Here is a 21,568-nt window from a genome sequence, read left to right on the forward strand (position 1 = left end):
GTGTTCAGAATTTGCAAATTGAGAATTCATCTCATAAGTTGTGGCACACTACTCTCCCCCAATTAACTGCCCGAATACTTTAAAATTATTGGTACTGATATCAAAATTTGTAAATAGCCTGTATTTGTATAGCGCTTTTACTACCCCAAAGCGCTTTACACAACCAGTCATCCAGGTGATGGCAAGCTACATTGTAGCCACAGCTGCCCTGGGGCGCACTGACAGAGGCGAGGCTGCCGGACACTGGCGCCACCGGGCCCTCTGACCACCACCAGGGTGAAGTGTCTTGCCCAAGGACACAACGACCGAGACTATCCAAGCCGGGGCTCGAACCGGCAACCTTCCGGTTACAAGACAAACTCCCAACTCTTGAGCCACGATCGCCCCACAACTACCGGTAGTGCCACAGCACTACTGTGAATGAGGGAAAGTGTGAATGTTGAAATATCCAGGCAAGTATATGCATGTTAAATGACAAGATATACACTACACAGATATACGCTACTCAAATAGCGTCAATAAACACACAACTTCAGGTTTTTTATTCCTTCATAATTTAACAATAAGAACAAGTAGTTTGATGTGCTGTAATCATTATGAAGCTATAATTTGAAATACAATAACACATTAAGTTTTTGTATCAGTATCGGATACTACCCTGAATTTTACTTGGTATCGGATTGGAAAGGAAATCAGTGGTGTCCCACATCACTAGTTTTCATTTCCTTTACTGTCATTTGTATATTGGACAGTGGTAATGTCCATGTTAAACATGGCCAAAGTTTCAGGTAATGAGCATGCCTTATAATGCAGCAGGGATGAGGAGTGAGACTTGTGAGGTCAACGGACAGCATGTTAATTTGGTTTTGTTTCACTCTCAGTGGCATGTTATTTAAACATGGGACCAAGACAAGATTTAAATATCTGAAAAACATATGTGGCACAAACGCAATATATAAACATTTTTTAACATAACTGTACAAAATGTACATTATATTTTAGAATAATTTACTGGGACTGAATTGCAATGGTGCTGACATGATTGGCTTACACTAAAAAAGAGATACAGTGCTGTGAAAATATTTTTGCTCCCTCTTAATTTCTTTTTAAGTATTTGTTTAAGATCATCAAACTAATTTCAGTATCAAAGACAATGCAAGTACAATTACAAAATGCAGTTTTTAAATGATCCTTTCATTTCTTAAGGAACAAAAGCTATCCAAACCTATCTGGTTCTGTCTGAAAAAGTAATTCCCCTCTAAACATAATAAGTGATTGTGCCACCCTTGGCAGAAAAAACTGCATCAGCTGTTTAATGCTAATGACTCTTTCACATTGCTTTGTGTAAAATGAATATGTCAATCCAGTCGCACTGGTGGAGTTTTGAGCATGAACGCGGCAGATGTAACGGGACTCAAACCTTCCAAAAAAAAATTGTTTAATCAGTCCATAAAATATTTACCCAAAAGTCCTGGAGATCAAGATATTTAATGGCAAACATTAGACAAGCCTTTGTGTTGTTTTTGGTCAGCAGTGGTTTTCATCTGGAAACTCACCTATGGATACTGTTGTTGCTTTCTATGATCAAGTATATATGATAATTTAACTATCATAAGTTATCTTTGTCTAACATTAAAATTTGTTTGATGATCTTAAACATGCAAGTGTCACAAATAAAAGAATAAAAAGAAGAAATCAGGATGGGGGCAAATACATTTTATCAACACTGTACATGGTGTGGAACAAGCCACCTTTACATTACACCTATAGGAGCTGCTCAGCCACGACAAACCCAGAACATATTTGTTACTTAAAGTAACTCTGAGCCTTAAGTTTTGTTGGTTATAGCTGTCAAACATCTGGTTATACAGTAAACACATACTGTGCACAATATCGTGTTAGTCATTTAATTACAAATGAGAAGGTAAACCAGATGCCCTAGTACTTATTTTATGTGCTTTAGTAGAATTTGTCCACTAGAGGGCAGAAATGGTTAAAGTAAAGTAAGCATGAGCCTCATAAAAATCAGAACTAAATGTGGGTGGTGTGTATGTTTGTGAGAAATCAGTTATGCAACAGAGTTTTGGTACTAAAGTCTCACCATGGTAATGAGCATTGTGTGAAACACAGCATGTTAGCCAAATTCTGTGAGAGATTTGAGCTGTTCCCTGGTAGCGTGACCCAAATTTCTCAGTAACTGAAGCCAGAACAGTGCGGGTGATCCTCTCAAACTACAGTATAATGATGCTTTGTGTGTCTGTGTGGATGGACACATCTGAAAGCTCACTGCAGAAAACACATCACAATGAATTACTTTGGTTCAATAATTTAGATGCAACAGCTCACAGTAGTGTACTTTATGTATGTGCAAGGACTGCCCATTTTGTTGCTCTCTCTTTTCTCTCTGTTAGAGCCAAAGGCAGTGTATCAAGCACTCTGTTTGTGTATTGATTTGGAGTGATATTTATAATGCTGCCTTAAACATGTAGACACCCTGCCCATAACTTACTGTTCAACTTTGTCAAGTAATTTAAGTGGTGATGGACAAGAAGATGTGTTTCAAAGGTGACAGGACTTTTTCAGGGCCTCACTTGCTCCTGTGAAATGAATCACAGTCATTATATTGGCTTATTTTTGATCATGGACAGCAGGTTTGTAACTGTGAGAAAGAAAACTATATAGCACCTCAGAATGAGGTGGTCATTTTCAGACCCATTGACAGTCTGCAACAGGCAGAAAGATCTGGATAAACAAGTCAAAAATTACCTGTTTTTCTTATTTGCAGCTCCCTTTTATTCTTGCAAGTAGCTACAGCAGCATTGAATGATTTAAAGTTCAAATGATCCAGCAAGAGCTGTGTACAGACCTGAGATGACCGTATTAAAGACATCCCCTCTCACTGACATCATACATACGCAACCTGTCTGAAGCAGAGTATTCAGAGCAGTCTGAAGCCTGAGGCTGTGGTTCTCGGGAATTACTGGTACATGTACTGACATCATTATTTGGAACTTTGGTCATGTTAAATATGACATCCACCAGTAGCCAGGCTCTGCTGGGAGCACTTAGGTGCATTTGTGAACCTCTCTTTTGTACTCTCTCCCCCATCACCCTGCCTGTGATCAGGTACCCTGCTGGGATAATAGGCTGGCCAAAGGAGGAGATAGAAGCCACTGATATCAAGACCAAGAAGCTCCTGACCATGCATGGAGGATTTCACCCCAAGTCCAGCAAACTGAGGCTGTACGCTAAGCAAAAGGAAGGAGGCCAAGGACTGGTGAGTGTCAGAACCACAGTCCAGGATGAAACAACGAACATCCACGAGTATATCAGGAAGATAGCCATGACCGACGCGTGCTCAGTGAATACCTCAGGCAGGAAAAACCCAAGAAAGAGGAGGAACCATCATGGAAGGACAGGCCCCTTCACGGTATGTAACACCGGTAGATAGAGGAGGTGGCTGATATCCAGAAATCCTACCAGTGGCTGGACAAAGCTGGACTGAAAGACAGCACAGAGGCTCTAATCATGGCAGCACAGGAACAAGCTCTGAGTACAAGATCCATAGAGGCTGGGGTCTATCACACCAGGCAAGACCCCAGGTGCAGGCTGTGTAAAGATCCCCATGAGACAATCCAGCACATAACAGCAGGGTGCAAGATGCCAGCAGGCAAGGCATACATGGAGCGCCATAACCAAGTGGCCGGCGTAGTGTACAGAAACATCTGTGCTGAGTATAACCTGGAAGTCCCGAGGTCAAAATGGGAGACACCCCCAAGGGTGGTGGAGAATGACCGAGCTAAGATCCTGTGGGACTTCCAGATACAGACGGACAAAATGGTGGTGGCTAACCAACCGGACATAGTGGTGGTAGACAAACAGAAGAAGACGGCCGTAGTGATCGATGTAGCGGTTCCGAATGACAGCAACATCAGGAAGAAGGAACACGAGAAGCTGGAGAAATGCCAAGGGCTCAGAGAAGAGCTGGAGAGGATGTGGAGGGTGAAGGTAACGGTGGTCCCAGTGGTAATCGGAGCACTAGGCGCGGTGACTCTGAAGCTAGGCGAGTGGCTTCAGCAGATCGCAGGAACAACATCGGACATTTCTGTCGAGAAGAGCGCAGTCCTGGGAACAGCTAAGATACTGCGCAGGACCCTCAAGCTCCCAGGCCTCTGGTAGAGGACCCGAGCTTGAAGGACAGGGACCTGTGCAGTATCTTAGCTGTTCCTAGGACTGCACTCTTCTGGAGATCTCGGATGTTGTTCCTGGGATATACATACAGAGAAAAACCCAACAATCATATGACCCCCTATGAGCAACCACTCTGGCGACAGTGGGAAGGAAAAACTTCCTTTTAACAGGAAGAAACCTCCAGCGGAACCAGGCTCAGGGAGGGGCGGGGCCATCTGCTGTGACTTATTGGGGTGAGAGAAGGAAGACAGGATAAAGACATGCTGTGGAGGAGAGCCAGAGATTAATAACAGGTATGATGCAATGTGGAGAGGTCTATTAACACATAGTAATGGATGAGGCTTGACCTGAAGAAATCAAAGCATCTCTCTCCAACTCAAGAAAATGTGGTAGCCATAAACATGTTTGCCAATTCACCATGTAGCCTCTACTATGTAGTTATGCTATTGAAATACATGTAACATGCTGTCTGGCATTGTCTTGAGGTAATATGCAACACCTCATCATGTGGGAGCACACGCTGCATATGTCCCTCTGAAAACGCTACGTCCAGATGAAGAGAATCAACCTTTTGCGACCTGTATATGTCATTCAGCACTGATGGCAGTATTCCAGATGTGCTAATGCAGCCTTGTGACATCAGAGATACAGGATTTTGAACTGGGCACTGATAACAAGCCAGATGGTCCCTCTACTCTTCAGTCCATAGGATGTTGTATCCACCTTTTAGAAAAGAAAATTCAAATTTTGGCTCTTCAGATCACTGAACAGTTTTTCACTTTGGCTGAGTCCATTTTACAACAGCAGTGTTTTGGGGATAAGGAAAACTCGCATTTATGGATGTACAGTGATCAGTGTTCAGAGATTTCGAGATGTGTTGCTGAGCCCATATAGCAATTTGCATAACAGCATCATATCTGTGTTTAATGCAGTGCCACCTGAGTGAAGATCACAGGCATTAAATATTGATTTTTGTCCCTTGAGTAGAGCGATTTCTCTACTCAAGGGACAGTATCATCTACATCATTATGTAGCTGATGACATGTTCAAAGTCTTTACAATTTTATGTTGAGGAACATTATTCTGAAATTGTTCCAGGATTTATAGAAACATTTTTCTTTTTGCAGCTGGTGAACCTCTGTCCATCTTTTCTTCTGAGAAACCATGTCTCTCTTAGATGCTGTTTTTTTTTTTATGTTACTGCCCAGTTAACCAAACCACTAACTTTTCCAGCCTTTTGTTGCCCCCATCCCAAAAGTCCAACAACTAGTCTCCTCAGTTCTCAATTTCAGCTGTGATCAACAACCTCAGTGCCATTCGTCCAGCTTAAGTGAACTTTTGAACACTTGCCACATTCTAGTCAACTAAAACCTTCCATCAGCTACTTTCCTCAGGCAGAAGAAAACACAAAGAGGTTAATAAAAAAATGTATTGTTAGAAACTATACTCATATATACACATGATATCAGGCAGGGGAACCTCCCTGGAGCTCACTAAAAGGCCTTTCATAGCATTCAAAGGCACTCTGCTCTCTCAATCAATGAAAAGTAGCACCAGGCTGTGTGAGTGGAGGCCAGAGCTTGGCTTTTACACTCCGTGGTTTGATAAGGCTCTGACTCATCACCACGCAGAGTGCTGCTGGCCATCGAAACAAAGTCTGAGTCTAAAGCTTCACAGATACTATCGGATACCATCGTGCTATATACTTGAATTTGAGAAAAGTTGCAGTTTAACCCATCGGCCATATTATAAGTCAGACACTGTGGAAAGCCTTGTGTCAGACTAGCAGTTCCCACATGGTCCTCGTCATTGATGCAGCGTTTTGAGGTTAGACTGTGAAGTCCTGTGTATTATGAAATATTATGTTTGATTTGTATTTTGCTTTTCGTTTTGTCTTCCTGTGTTCCCTTGGTCTTTTTGGTCTTAGTTCCAGTTTGGATTTGTTTTATTCCCTCAGTGTTTCCTGTGTTGCCTTCTTGTGTCAGTTCATTTAGATCTCTGCCTTTCTCCATTAGTTATAGTTCTCACATCCTGTTTTATTTTTATAGTGATGTATCTCTTCTCTTTCCTTTCGTTTCTTGTATTTAATTTACTTCCTCTTGTCTTTACATTGCTTAGTTTCACGTTTACCTTGTTTTTTTTTCTGGCTGTGTCGCATTCCTCTGCGTAGCTCTCAGGGCGTTTGTGTATGTTATGGCCTGCTCTTTGTCAGTGTACCTTCCCTTGTCTGTTCAGTTTTGCCTTGCTTTTTGGACTTTGTAAACAGCCGAAATAAACAGGTTCACATTTTTTAGAATTCAGTCTGCCTCCCAAGTCTATATTTGGGTCAAAAAATCATAATACTACTACGCTTTGACTACAATTGAACGCCACAGATTTGGAACTACATGAATAACAGCAGGTGCCTCTTTTTTTCCTTTTCCTTTTCTTTTTAAAGGACGGTGACTCATCTTCGGACGAACTTGCCATGAGGGCTCCCACTGCGTGGTCCAGGAGAAGGCTTCATCTCCCTGGTCACTGGGTCTCAGCTCCATATTTAATGGTTAAAAATGCAGCAGCTAGCCACCTGCCTGAGCCAGATTGCTCCATTTTTCCTTCTCCAAGGAGGAAGCATGTTCTTGTTGCAACTGCCACAAACCTGAGCCAAAGTAAATTATGCTTCTTAAAGACCATGCCAGCTCCTCTCCACTCCCAGTGCTGAGAACAAGAACTGCCCCATCCATGTCAGGTCTTCTGCCTGGGCCAATGGAGACTGGGCACCTGCATGTTCCTCTGCCTCCGTCTCTACTTGGGTCGGCTGAGGCTGGGTCCATGCAAGTCCCTGCTCTAAATAGGAAGAAGGAGGTCTATATATGTGCTTCTACACCACTGCACCCAATACTTTGCATTGCAATTGGTGATGGTGGATGCAGCTGCTGGGCCATGGAAACTCATTCCAGGATGATCTCTATCCACTGTTCTTGAGCTAAACTGAAGGCCACATGAAGTTTGAAGGTCTGTAGCAATTGATTCTGCACAAAGTTGGCAACCTCTGCACCTCCACTCACCCCACTCTGTAATTTCATGTGACCTACTACTTTGTGACTGAGTTGTTGTTGTTCCCGATTGCTTCCACTTTAAAGACGATTAACAGTTGACTGTGGAATACTTAGTGGCAAGGAAATTTCATGACTGGATAGGTGCACAGGTGGCACCCTATCACAGTACCACAAGATCAATAAAGCCTGGAGTCCACCACCTAGAGTCTTACCACACAAGGTAAGATCCAAGGTGTAGGCTGTGCAAAGATGCCCCTGAGACAATCCAGCACATAATGGCAGAGTCCACAATGCTAGCAGGCAGAGCATACGTGGAATGCAATAACCAAGTGGTTGGCATAGTATACAATAATAGCCATGCTGAGCATGGCCTGGAAATCTGAGTCCATCTGACAGACATGAAAAGGTCTGTAGAAGCTGTTGAGAATATTATGCTGGCCGTGACATAGTTCAACGTAACTGGTTTGGTAGTGATCAGTGATGATCTAGGGAGAAATCTCCATAGAGGGATGCAAGGAACTCTACAGGCTAGCCAACAGAACCCTGACTACCATCAGGTATCGGGATGGATTCCTCGTGGTACAAGACAATGCCTGGCCTTTTGTGGCAAGAGTATGTAGGCAGTTCCAGGAGGATGAAAGAATTGATACCACTGACTGCCCCCACGCTTTCCTGAACTCAGTTCAATAGAAAACCTCTGGGAGGAGTTCTACAGGCTGCACCTCAGACTCTCCAGGAACTCAGTGATGCCCAGCTCCAGATTAAGACTACATCCCAATGTTGTCAGGCCTGCATACAAGCACCAGCGGGCCACAAACTACTGAATACCATTTTTAAGACTAGCCTGCCACATACTTTTTCAGTGATTTTCGGGGTATCTTTAAAATCAGTCCCTCTATAGGCTTATTTTCTATCAAAATATGTGGCATCCTTTTGTCCATCTGTCCATCCTCCCATCCATTTATTTACTTCTGCTTATCTGAGGCCAGGTGGGGGCAGCAGCCTACGCAGACCACCCTCTCCCCTGCCACCTCCTTCATCTTATTTTGGGGAATACATAGACGTTCCCAGGCCAGCTGAGAGATAAAATCTCTCCAGCGTGTCCTTGCCTGCTCCAGAGCCCTCATCTCACCTCCCTCATCATATGTATAAGGGAGAAGCCAGCCACCTTTCACAGAAAGCTCATTTCTGCCGCTTGTATCACAATCTCATTTGTTGGTCACTACCCAAAGGGTAGGAACGTAGATTGGCCAGTAAATAGACAGCTTCACTTTTACGCTCAGCTCTCTGTTCACCACAATGGACTGGTACAGCGGTCACATCACTGTAGTCTGTCAATCTCTCACTCCCTTCTCCTCTCACTTGTGAACAAGACCCTGAGATGCCTAAACTCCTTCACATGTGGTCGGATCTCATCCCTGACCCAGAGTGGACCTGCCACCTTTTTCTGGCTTTTCTGGCTGTGGACACTCAGATTTGGAGGTGCTGATTCTCATTCCTCGCCACTGTGAATGACTCCAGTGTGATTTGGATGCCACCACCTGATGAGGCCTATAGAACCACATCATCTGCAAAAAGCAGAGATAGAAATCTGAGGGCACCAAAGTGGAAACTTTCTGCCACCTGGCTATGCCTAGAAAGTCTGTCTATAAAAATTACAAGACATAGACCTTTCTCACGCTGCAGTGCGATCCCCTGTAGTTGGAGCACACCCTCCAAACCCCCTTCTTAAAGATGGAAACTACCATCCCAGTCTGCCAATCCAGAGGCAGTGTATTTGCAACTTTGAAAAAATGTGTAACACAGTTACACTCACAGTAAGAAGGTAAGTTAATAGTAATTCTTATATAGTGTGTTTTTAAATGAACACTCCAAGCGCTTTATACAACATCCTTCACTTACCTGTTCACACAAGCACTTTTTTCTATTCATAAGTGCTCTCTGCCTAACATCCACAGACATCCAGATTCTGATGGAGCAACGTGGGGTTATATCTTTCCCAAGGATATTTGTCATGCAGACTGGAGCAGTCAGGAACTGAACATCCAACCTTACAATTAATCGATGACCTGCTCTTCCCCCTGACCTAAAGCCACCTAGGATCCCAGGTCCTAGGTTGAATCAATCAGCCAATGTTGACTGCTTCCCTCCCACAGTCCTGAGACATGGACGTTAGGTTTACTGGTGATTCTAAACTTAAGTGCTGAATGCGAACAAGATTAAGTATTTGCTATTTTGTAGAGGAAGCAATATTATGGACAATAGTAAATAAACTTTCTGATGATAGTTTTATATGCTACTGTTATACGTGTATGACAGTAATGAGTTGTGTTCATTATAAAGTTGGCTTTTCAAGTTGGAAAATGGAAAAATATTATTGTAATTTGTCTTCAGTGTGAATAAGAAAATCTGAACATCATTTAGCCAGCCTGTACATTTTTATTAGCACAAACAGGACAATGGAAGTAGGGAATGACATTTAAAGTAGCGATGCTGACACAGGTTAATTTGCAGATTAAATAAACTTCAAGCAGACTTGTCTGAATTCTCAAGTTGTACTGTATATTTTTGTACACAGGTCTCAATGAACTAAATATTTAATGAAGTGAATAACTGATGATCAAAAATGCTCAAAAGCCATAACCTGAAATATAGCATTGAAAACAAAAGCATGTATATCTTAGTCTCCTTTTACATTGCTCAAAGCACATTTGGATTAAGCAAGCAATCATTTACCAAGAAATGCAGAAGAAAGAGTCAGGAGAGGCATGTGACTCACATCAGTCAGGTCAAGCAGTGACTGCCAGACCACCACAGCCAGTCAGCTGACTGGCTCATTGCAAGTAGGAGTAGGAGTGGGTGGATGGAAGGAGAAGGGAAAAAAGAAGAAACACACCACAAGTGCAGGCAGTGAAGCATTAAGGGCTGTTTATTGTACCCAGTACAGATTATCAGAAAGCCAGCAGTGTAAGAAACACATTGTGAGGAGGGGGAGCTGAAGCCTGTACAAGTGCAGACAAACCCTGTGCCTGAGTTGCATTACGTGATATAACACGTGTTCACTTTGGCCTTTGCTGGTACTCTGGCCTTTATACGCATACATTTTACAGGCAAGATAATATCTCAGCCTTTCTCCAACCCAACACAGAAAAAAGGAGTAGTTGTAGTCTGCAGTAGTTGCATCACAAGAAAAGATTTTTTTGGTTTGTTTTTGTACAAAAAAAAAAAAAAAAAAAAAAAAAAAAAAAAAAAAAAAAAGGTACATTTCTATTAGAGCCAAAACTATACAGCTTATACATTAAAATCAAAACAAACGCAGCCTTATAGCAAAAATATATACTTTATATAAGTTTGTCTTTGCCCCCATTCAGAAACAGATAAACACAAAAAACTGCAGAGAATATCACAAATATCTTCTTTGTCCAATGACGGTAAAGCAATATGTTAGTGGACACACAGTCTTGAACGGATTACACCATGCAAAGAGAAGCAGAGGTCTCCTGCTGACAGCTTGTGATTGGCAGAGGTGTCAAATGTCCAAGTTTCACCTCTTTTCTTTTTTTGCATGCAGCATCCTGATGCTCCTGCCATACTGGTGCATCAGAGGAACTAGTACACTGCCAAGGAAACATTAAGCACCCAGACAGAAATACAAAAAACAATGAGCAATGTGACCATTTATCATACAACGTCTTAGGCTTAAAAAAGAAAAGAAAAAAAGGAGATGGGAGTTCTTTGCTAAAGTTTGAGCAATACAGACCCAGCAGTGATGAACGGACATGAGGAGTGTACTGTATAGACCGCAGGCTCTTACTGTGGGGTGCAGTCTTTAAAGGGAAGCGGATACAATCTCTTACACGGGCAGAACAGTTAAAGAACATTTACACGAGAGAGCAGCCCAACCAACCGACTAGCCTGAAATACAGCAACGCCCCAGAAACGACCTGAGAGTTCTGGGTCTCTGAAGTCTTAACAGAATCATAAAACAGCTGGCACAAAAACAAACGTGGTTGTCCTATCTACAGAAATGTTTTCAACATATGCTGTGTGTTTTGTCAATCCGTTTTAATGCAAATTAAAGCCCTTTCACGGATCTCATGGTTCAAATGTGGTGACATGAATAACTTGGGGACCATAAAGGCAACTATTAAGTAGTTTAGAATATCTCGTTAGATTCATCATGTTTATACTCTGATTGTTTTAAGAAGAGCAGATTGTCACAAAATCAAAAGTGTAACAATTTTTTTTCTCCAATCTCTTACAAAAGGAGGGGTGGGAGATCTATCAGTCCACCTAAAGTTGGCTGCCTGTGGCCACAATTCATTTGGTCTCCACAGCAACAGCAGCCCATCTTGCTGAGTAATCTAGTCCAGTTCACCATCACTGGTTTTACAACCCTCTCTTCTCTTGTTCTCTGATGGTGCAAGTAGGGGAGCCTCGCAGGCCCCCTCCCGCCCCCTCCATTCATTCTCAGCTGAGGAGCCAACAGAGTTCTATTTTCCAGCGAGCAGGAGAGGGAACCAAGAAGGAGCAGAGTGCCAGGATGTTGATCCAAGTAGCTCTGCAGCTCCAGCTCTGGATTCTAAAGACTGGGCGCCGACAGACTTATTGGGAGTGTTTGCATGTACATGTGTGTTTGTGCGCTGGGGAACCCCCACTGCTCATTTAGTAGCCATAACCATCTGGAAAGGGCAGGCCTCCCACACACTGCTCCCCACCGTCCAGCAGGTAGGGAGCAGTTTCGTCATAGTGGGTGAGGGGGACGGTGTCATCGTCCAGCCCCGGCAGGCTGTCTGGGTCAGCCTTAAGACTGGGCCTCTGGTTGTCGGGGAAGGCCATGGAAAACAGAGCCTCGGGGTCGCACACAAACTTGTACACGTACCGCTCACCAGCCACCTGAGCAATGAGACAAAACACACTGAGATCAAATAAAGAGCTTTAGATCTACAAACGTGTCATTTTATTCACAGAACCTTTGTACAAAACCTCTGCGCACCTGAGTAACCTGATTTAAAAAAAACTAATTCACCAATATTCTGTGTTTTTCAAATAAAATATAAATGATTTCTGTTAATTTTAATGCACTAATTCAAACGGAGTCAGACAACATCAAACAAACACGAGAGCCTATTTACCTGTGGTTAAGATCAGAGGATGCCTCATGGTTGTATTTAAATATCAACATCACTATATTAGCCTCATTCAGCACGCAGCTGCTGAGGGAAGAAAAAAAACTGAACGTGCCTTTACCTTCTGCATGATGCCCTTCTCATAGTAATAACGCAGTGAGCGGCTCAGCTTGTCGTAGTTCATGGCAGGTCTGTTCTTTTGGATGCCCCAGCGACGAGCCACCTAAAGACGACAAGAGACAAATAAAGACTGTAGATTACAAACGTCACAGAGGATGTTAGTAATGCTGCACAAAGGCGAGGACTGACCTCCTCGGGCTCGATGAGCTTGAATTCCATCCCACGACCAGTCCAGGCTATGAAGTGGCCGTTGGCTGGGTCGTCCAGTAAGGTGACCAGAAACTGCCAGAGCTGCAGGGAGCCGCGGCGCTGGTAAGGAGGCCCATCACGATAGACTGAAGGCTCCTGTTTTACTTTACCTGTGAGCAGGAGAGGAAGGGATTGAAAGAGGCAGAAGGAGAAAGCAATCAGTAATGTTCTCCAGCACAGCCACAGTGTGGTGAGACATTCCTGCCAGATGGTGAAGCGCGCTTGTTTATTAGGCAGCGTGTAGAAAATTCCCACTGCTTTAAGGGCGTATAATACTGCTTTTGTTTTTCTCCTTACCTTCTAATCTTTCAGGAACCACGCATGTATCATCAAAGTACAGCTGAGCATCTCTGTCAAAGGAGAAGCCTAGAAACACAAGAGAAAAGAAGAAATCCAGCAGATGAGAGTGAGCATATTTTTGATCTGATATGAAGGCCAGTGACCATGGTCAGTCCAGACATCCAAGCTTAATGGAAAGCAACAGAACTGAGCTGCTTGTATGGATGTAGCGCACTAAAGCCCTGGTGATATTAGAAGTGTACTGTGCATGCGCATCTGGATTGACTGATAGATTCACTTCCCCTTGAATGCTGCTGACCGCTCTTTCCACCTCATGCTGAGCTTTCAGTGGCTCAGTAAATCGTGAGGGAGAGGGTCACAGAGAAGAAACTTCACATATGAAACGATTCAAAAGCAGAGAAGAAGCTGAACTTACTGTCATGGTTATTTTGGTAGAAGCTTCCAGCTCTCCCGAACGATGACTGACAGTTAGGCACTTCTGTAGACAAAGAAAATACGAGACTAAATTTAGACCAGAAGCACCCTCGTTCTCACATCAAACATCAAAATCCACCTAACAACTGATGGATATATTCGGGCCACTGTGCACAAAGCCACACGGCTTTGATGCTGTACTTCAGCAGAGTTGTGGTTACATTAATTTTGTCCAGGCTAAACTAATGTGTTAAGGTAAAGGTATTTTTGCTCCACTTCACACATGGCCTATGCTCATCTACAGGTCCAACAGCTGTGCTGAAAAATGCATAGTCTGCTTACACATTGGAGTGGACTAAAGCCCAGATCAGAGCACACTGCACCGCACTCAACATCCCCTGCATGTCCTCCAAGCCTTTAAATAGGATTAGCACCATGGTGGCTGTATTAAATCTCAATGACAATCAAGTTACGCCAGTTCCTCCCCCTGAGGGGTCAAAGCCTGCCTTCCGTTTTCAGCATCTCTGCAGAGTGTACTACCCATCCACACCACAACCCCCATTGCTCTGTCTCCTGTCTGCTGATAAGAAAACCAGACATCAATCTTAAACAAGTGTTTCTCAAAGGAGCTCTGTATAGCTCTGTAGCTGCTGTTATTAATGACATACATAATCGTTAAGTAAATTGAAGGTGTGCTTGCAACGTGTGCAAGCTAGCATCAGTCAAAAGTGATGGATGACACCTCCACCTGTGAGACTCACATGCACTATATACCCGAGTATCAGTATAACTGACATGGACACGAACCAGCCCCTACCAGATACCTGTACCTGTTGTAGTCAACTAGCATTTCTACTCAGATGCGATTTTCCTTGTGATAACATTAGCGAGCAAGGTAACTATAGCCAGCTAGTTGCATAAATCTTGGGATGGTAGGCTAGTAAAGTCGGCTGATAATAATCTGGACATGACCAGCTAGGGTTCCAGATGAGTTCAAGAGTTTGGATTAATTAACGGACTTTATCCACTCAAGACAGTAGTTTGCTGTGTGAGAGTCCCAAATGTGGCATATTAAACTTTAAAAAAAAAAAAAAAAAAAAAAAAAAAAAGGTAATCCATTAAAAAAAAAAAAGTCTCCTCTCGAAAAGTCCAAACCCAACTCTGCGTAGAGCTCAGAAGAGAATAAATTATATGTAGATATGCCCAACATGGACATGCCCACTCCATCTAGAGATATGAGGGGACTGTGACGTAGGTATTTAAAGGCTATAAGAACCTAAGAGGATTTGTCATTACATCACTGTCCAGCCAACCAGTGATGTGCCCGCACACAGAAAACGAATACAAAGTGAGTGACGGGGTAAAGATAAAAATAAATAAAGAGTTGCAGAATTTCAGGAAACAGGGATGTTAATGCAGCAGAGCAGGGATAACAGCTGGCTGTGTGGGCGTGGGCTCGCTCTGGTTTGTTTGAATTAAACCATGTGAGCAAGCAGCCTCTGTGCCCTCACTCGTAGTCGATACTTTTTAAAGAGGAGCGGCATCATTTGGCCTCAAGCTGACAATTTCAAAGCCCTTAGAGCCAACTTTGCTGTCCGTTTTGGGCACTGGCCCAGATCCTTTCCAGGTAGGCTCAGTGAAGACAAGGTTCTCTGCACCTGGCTGGGTGACCCACTTATTTCTCTCCCTCCCTTGGAAGCTAATGTTGAGCTAGAAGAGCCACTTTCACTGGCACGACTCTGGCTTTGAGGATAATTGTGTGTTTAAAATGAGCAGCCGTGTTCAGACCTCTGCTGCATACTAAAACTAACAAGCATGTGCTAGTGCCCAGAACAAACATGGCCAGGCACATTCCTCGCTCTCAGTTGGCCCTACTTACAGTCCTGAACAACTGCTCTCACACAACTTGCAAATGACGCGCAGAGAAAAGTACCCAGAGAACTCGACAAGGAAAGGTGATGAGCCCTTCACGTGTTTTATAAAGTGCTGCCCTTCGACTCACCGGAATCAAAGCAGAAGTCTCTAGGCTCCTGTTTGATAGCCATGGGGTGGAAAGCTGCCTGACGTGGAGGGCCCGGGGGTCCCATGGCGGGGACACCCTGCTCTGTGTATCGTGGGTCGATGAGCTCCTGCTTGAAACCCTGGGGAGGCACAGCCACCAATGGCTCTGACATCTGCCTGTGGTATGGCGGCCGGCCATCGCGTGGCAGGCTGTTGGAGCTGCTGCTGGGGGGCTGAGGCAAGAACTGGGGGCGCCCTTGACTCTCAGATGGGGGGAAAAGTAAACATGGTTCTGACATCTGCCTCTGGAATCTACACACGGAAGAAGAAGTGGAGAGACGATGTAATAAGTAAAGCAAAAAATAAATAAATCAAAATCACAGAATGCAACAGCAAAGTTCATCTGTGGGGGCTCACCTGTGCTCAGGTGTGAAGCTGTTGGCATCCTGGCTGACGGGGGCACAGGGCACGGCAAAGGGCGGGCTGTGGTTGTTGACTGGAAGGCCCTGTGCGTTGGGAGGGGCTGTGCTCGCTGTTATAGACTGCTGGATGTGCACTGGACGAGCGCCTGGGGTTGGGTTGGCTACATGGGAGTGCAGAGGGGGGGTCTGTTCACTCAGTGGGTGGGTTACTGCTGTGCTGGTGGGGCCACAAGGAGAGACTGGTGTGGAGGGGGGAGTAAGTGGCTTGAACCCGGGAGTGGGCTTCCTGTCGCAGGCACTGGGGATCAAAAGAAGGGACAGAGGTCAACATAACACTGGCTAGAAATCCTTCATTTAGAAAGGGATGCGGAACGTAATGACACGACATACCTGTAGCTATAAAGGCACTTCTCTCCGTAGGGCATGGGACTCCTGTCCTGGTGACAAGGAGAAAGCTCTTTGGAAGGAGTCAGCTCTCGTTTGATCTTGGCTGGTGGCGGGCCATGAAACATCACTAGACAGGAGGAGACACAGAGACAAGGAACACGACTGAGTGCATTAGATAAACTCCAGATATGACCTAATTGAAGCCATAAGCATAAGTGCAGCAGTTCTCTTAACCAGATTTGGAAGTGAGGGATAAATGGATGCATGGACAATGTCTGTATTCCCCCGACTGACAGAGCCACTTAGCAGCTATTTATCATCTGCCCTAATGACGTTTGACTGAAAACAACCATCCATCCACCATCACTAGGTAGCATGATACCAACTGCGCTGTACACACAAAAGCTATCAAACCTCTCGTCTGATTCCCATTACGGCTGTCAATACCAATACTGATGAATCAGTGGAGCTGTAATGTAATGGCTGTGAATGATTTTCATTCTCCTGCGCTGTAACCATTAGACACTAGCTGCAGCTTTCTGCCGATCGGCCGCCGTTTCCGGGGCGCCACATAATAGCCAGGCAGAAACTAGATCCCCGGGCACAGGGGAGCACAAGCCAAATAAATCACCCGGCATGCTGATGGACCTGTGTGGAGATAACAATGGGCACGTGAGCTCCCCCGAGTGCACTCTGAAACCTAATGGCTCAAGTTAGACTCCTCACACAGAGAAAAGTAACTAATGGGGAGATTATGCATCTTTTCTCACTGCGGACCAAAGCAGAAGTAGGTCAGGCTTGAGCAAGCGAAGGAGCGGCTCACCGTGTGATGTCCTGCCGACTTTGGGAAGGCTGGTTTTGCTGAACTTGTACGAGAGAACAAGCTGCAGCCTGGCAACAACAGCAAGTGCCCCTCTCTGACAGCACAAGGTCAAAGACTACGTCACAGCGGCATTTTACAGCGCTTACAACACTGGATGGAGCCTTCTATGAAAACTCGTCAATGCATCGACCTCCATTTTCTCCACCTCTGCAGGCTGGTGGACCACAGAGGCCAAAACTGAGAAAGGCAGCCCTGACAAAGAGACATTAACCACACCCTGTCTACACCTCCTACGCGCTGGACCAAAACATAAACTCAGAGATAGGAGAACGGGCGGGGGAGGGGGTACTCCACTTGGACATATATACACTGCACTACACTACACGTCCTCTGCAGCTTTAAAATGACCTATGAAGACAGTTTGAAAGACATGATTTGTGGAGAGCAGGACTGTAACAGGCAGCTCTATCCACTGGAATCTAGCCCACTTCAGCAGCAGGGCCTGAGTGCGGGAAAGTGTGAAATCAGATTAGGAGCTTGGCTCATGTGATGCCCCATGCCAATCGGCTGATTAAACTCAAAATGGAGGAGCGGGAGAGAGGGAGGGAGGAGAGAGAGCAGCTTTTCCCAGAGCAGTGTTTTTGAAGACAAAGAGCGATGTTAGTGAAGACGTTCTGACAAAAGCCAGAGACATGAACAAGCAAGGGGGGAAAAAAACGACAGGAGGAGGAATAAGACATCTTTAAGACGCAAACATTGCGGTTTCAGTTGGGATTTTAAGCCTGAAGTGCCACTGCTGCAGGACTGTGTGCACAGGTTTGCCCAGGCTCACTAGTCAGAGCCAAGATGAATACAAGACAACAGTAGGACTCGGAGATAAACAACAAATATCAGGTACTCACAGTTATCTGACTGGAAATCTGGGACAAACTGTTCGTCATCAGGCACCTGGGCTGTAAAAGCACAGGAAAAATGTACCATGTTTTAGAAGAATACACACATCACACTGATAGGTACACATGCGTTACTCTCCAAAAAACATGAAAAAAAAAGTAAAAAGGGTCTTAGTCAGCAGTTTGCACAAGTAGTACTTTGCTCTGAAGGTTAACTTGGAAACAGTTAATCTTTGATGTTATAACTTTACCAATTTCATCCTGTTAACCATTTAGAAACAAAGTGGCACATAACACATGACTCTACTGATGTAACTTTTACCAGAAGAATTGAGGATTTCTGAGCAAAAACAAATGGAGAACAAACCTTCTGCGATCCAGATCTCCTGGAGCTGACTGAGGTCTTGGAAGAGTTCTTAAAAAAAGAAAAAGAAAAAAGATATTAATCATAAAGTACAGTAGCTTCAACCTCGAAATGCTGAACGACAGCAATGCTGTTACCTTCCGTGTCCTGGGCGAGTTCCGTGTCAATAAATTTCCTTTTCCTATCGTTTAGAGGCCTGCTGTGAGCCGCTTCCTCCACATGGGATTTGTGCTGTTGGAGAGGACAGAGACAAAGAAATGCGAAATGTCACGCAGCACAAGAAGATAGGCGATGGACAATGCAGATGATCTACTATCAAGGCAGGTGCGTGTGGCGGGGGTGGGGTCCAATCATGATGTAGAGATAATGTCTGAAAGTGTGATGTGTGATGAGGCTGTGTGTGTCCACTTACACTGGGTGGGACCATAAATGGGACTTGCTGGTCATAGAATCCGTCCATGTTATCTGCGTCGATTGGGTGGGGGCTCACAAAATTAAGGGGAGGGGGAGGTATTCGCTTTAAAGCGACAGCGTCGAGCGACTTTCTGGGTCACTGGAAAACAAACAGCATGTGTCACAAACCTGCTCGGCTAGCCCTGTTCTCAGAAGCACCGACTGTTACGGTCAAATTTTACAATCCGGTACACCTTGTTGTCATTTCTGAGCTCTGACTTCATCTCACAGGAATGTATACGTGTAGTTGCAACATATTCTTGTGCCCTTTATCTGAACTACAAAACAGCTCTTTGAACCACAGAGGCCCAATGTAAACACAATCATTAAAGAACACATGTAACATGGTTATATAAGCCACACTCATTGGCCATCTGTGGGCACTACTTTCCACTATAATCAGCTTGGAGATCTTGAGTAAAAGACTTGGAGAGATGTCTGTGGCATGCTTTAAATCTCAAAGCTTCCCGAATGAGATAGGAAAATGGGCCAGTCACAGAGCTGATTAGTGTCTTATAGAAGCTTGGAGCTATTGTTGGGTGACAATGCTGGTGTTCCAATTGGCAGAAGCAGAGCTCCTCGCTCCCCTGCGTCCAGTATCATCCAGTTAGTGACACTAGTTCCCTTTAAACAATAACACTGGGCAGGAGCGCTGCCCTCTGTTCTCCCTCGGCACACAGACATGACTCACTCCTCTTATCTCCCGTTAATGGATGACGAATAAAAGGATAGCTGCTGGACAATAATTACAGGCGCCCAGCACAGATACTACTTTTAACATTAGAACTCGCTGTACAGTATGTCACGTGGGACTTTTGTTCAACTTTAAGTTTAAGTTGGCGCATTTGTTTTCTCCATTTTGCCTCCGCGTTCACACTGATTTGTTAGACGAAGTGAGAATTTAGTTGTACGCATGAAGCAGGCGTTTCAAATACTTTTATTCAGACTGTATACTTAGCTATTTCTTTGTCTTTATAGTAAGCGCGCTGTGTCGGAATTAATACATACAGCGTTTATACCATTGTCAACTACAGCGGCGTACGGCAGTAGGTTTTGGCATAAGGCTGGTGCTCAGAAATGTGAAATACGATGTGCGACATAAACATACCAAAACCAGACAAAGTTAAGCAGCTTTAGCAGAACTGAAGAAACGTAAACTCTCATACGGCGCATTCCAGACCTTTCCCTGACAGAAGAAAACATCTTTTTGAAAACTTTTTGCACTTCAGCCTTGGCCGGGGACTGGGGGGCTACGATCACCCGACACCCCCTGCTGCCGCCTCCTACCCGCCCTTCCCCCACCCACCAAGCCCTCCCTTGTTTTTCTCAATGGTGTGAAACTCGATCCGTGTGGAAAAAAAGCGGCCAGTCCATTCATAAAAATCACAAACAGTCGCCTGAGCGTGCTGATAAGCCAAAGCTAACATCCACGCAGATAAGCCAGGGGTCAAATCCAACACATGCTGGGTTAAACACCACACACAGCGACTCTATTTCACTCGGATATAAGTAGATATAAAATGGTTAAGATGGCGTTGCGCTCGTTCGTAGTCTAAAAAGAGCATTGGAAAAACATGTAGCCATACAAGTAATTCGCAAAAGCAAGTTTTTTTTTTTGCCAAAATAAATATTGCAGCCTACCTTGTTTGTCTATATATACGTCCTCTTTATCGAAACAATAAGATAAAATATCCACAAATAAGAAACAGCGTGTCGAGAATCCTGTATTCGCCTGCGTACTGACAGACTGATGTGTCCCTTTCGACTCGCAAAACTTGACTGAGCTTTTTTTCTTTAATGGCCCGGTCGATTCTCCCCTAGGCTCGAGCGGCACGGAGAGACGCACGCTGATTGGTGGAATTCATCTGTCCGTTAAGTGAAGAGCCAATGGTTTCTCCGGAGTCATGACTTATACATGAAGCTCGGCTTGGCCAATCACAGCGCAGCGGTGGCCTATTTTTATGAATGGCTGGATTTCATTCACATTTTTTCAACCATCAATGCCAAGAGGTGTTTGTTAAAGGGCCAGCTGCAGTGGAAATATACTAAAAATCGAAACCTACACAGAGGCCTGCTGGAGCGACGTCAGCGTCACGCTGACTTTTTCCTGTGCTATATAATGATAGATCATTATGCTGTCAGAACAAATTGGATATTAACTGTGCTATTTGAGACACAGAGCATTTAAAGTTAAATTTAACACCGTAGTAATGTAACAGATTAGTCTTTCAGGAGAATGACGCAAATGACAGAGGATTAATATGGATAATGAATAAGAAAATGTTTCATGGCAGCGAATGAATTTTAAAAATGAAATGAAAAGCTGCAACACTGTTGCACCATGACTGTGTGTGCGCATGACACTGTGTGTATAGTTTGCGTCTGGTAAACCTACAGAATTATCTCACAAAAAATAGGATCAGCAGCATTATTTACATATTATATATCAATCTCAATAACCATTTGGCAATGCAAATGTGCAGCACCGTCAGAGCGCTGAAGTTAAGTGCAGCTGAAATAGGCAAAACATGCTTGTGTAAAATGTAACTGGTGCAAGAAGCTTTGATGAACACACGACCTATATAGACAAATACTTTCTCTGCATTTAGTATGTAACTCTGTTGCATCCTGTAGCTTCTTGTTATTAATATTGTGTATTTATTTATTTTTACATTGTAAGTATTTCTGTGGTTACAAAGCTTTTCTTTCTGAGAAATCTTATCCTATTAGCAACATACAAACATTTACCCCTCACAACCACTCTGTTCCCCATCATTTCCGTTT

At 44.1% G+C, this 21,568-nt stretch overlaps 1 protein-coding gene across 3 annotated transcripts; it reads right to left on the reverse strand.

Moving 5' to 3' along the window:
* Positions 1-10,135: 10,135 nt before the first annotated feature.
* etv5a (ETS variant transcription factor 5a) lies at positions 10,136-20,584 on the reverse strand. Of its 3 annotated transcripts, none has more exons than XM_005475211.4 (13): positions 20,426-20,584; positions 18,744-18,884; positions 18,469-18,562; positions 18,335-18,382; positions 17,977-18,027; positions 16,255-16,378; positions 15,860-16,162; positions 15,444-15,754; positions 13,443-13,505; positions 13,025-13,093; positions 12,668-12,837; positions 12,474-12,581; positions 10,136-12,125 (listed from the first exon to the last, which is right to left on the reverse strand). In XM_005475211.4, exons 2-13 carry the CDS (start codon positions 18,789-18,791, stop codon positions 11,895-11,897), a joined length of 1,620 nt encoding a protein of 539 aa, XP_005475268.1. In that variant the 5' UTR covers positions 18,792-18,884; positions 20,426-20,584; the 3' UTR covers positions 10,136-11,894. The 3 variants fall into 3 exon arrangements, with proteins under 3 accessions (XP_005475268.1, XP_003456329.1, XP_005475269.1); XM_003456281.5 differs by having other exon boundaries at positions 12,480-12,581; positions 20,426-20,583; XM_005475212.4 differs by lacking the exon at positions 20,426-20,584 and adding an exon at positions 19,893-20,038.
* Between the last annotated feature and the right edge of the window lie 984 nt (positions 20,585-21,568).

Source organism: Oreochromis niloticus, linkage group LG16 (assembly GCF_001858045.2).
Source record: "Oreochromis niloticus isolate F11D_XX linkage group LG16, O_niloticus_UMD_NMBU, whole genome shotgun sequence".
Taxonomy (NCBI): Eukaryota; Metazoa; Chordata; class Actinopteri; order Cichliformes; family Cichlidae; genus Oreochromis; species Oreochromis niloticus.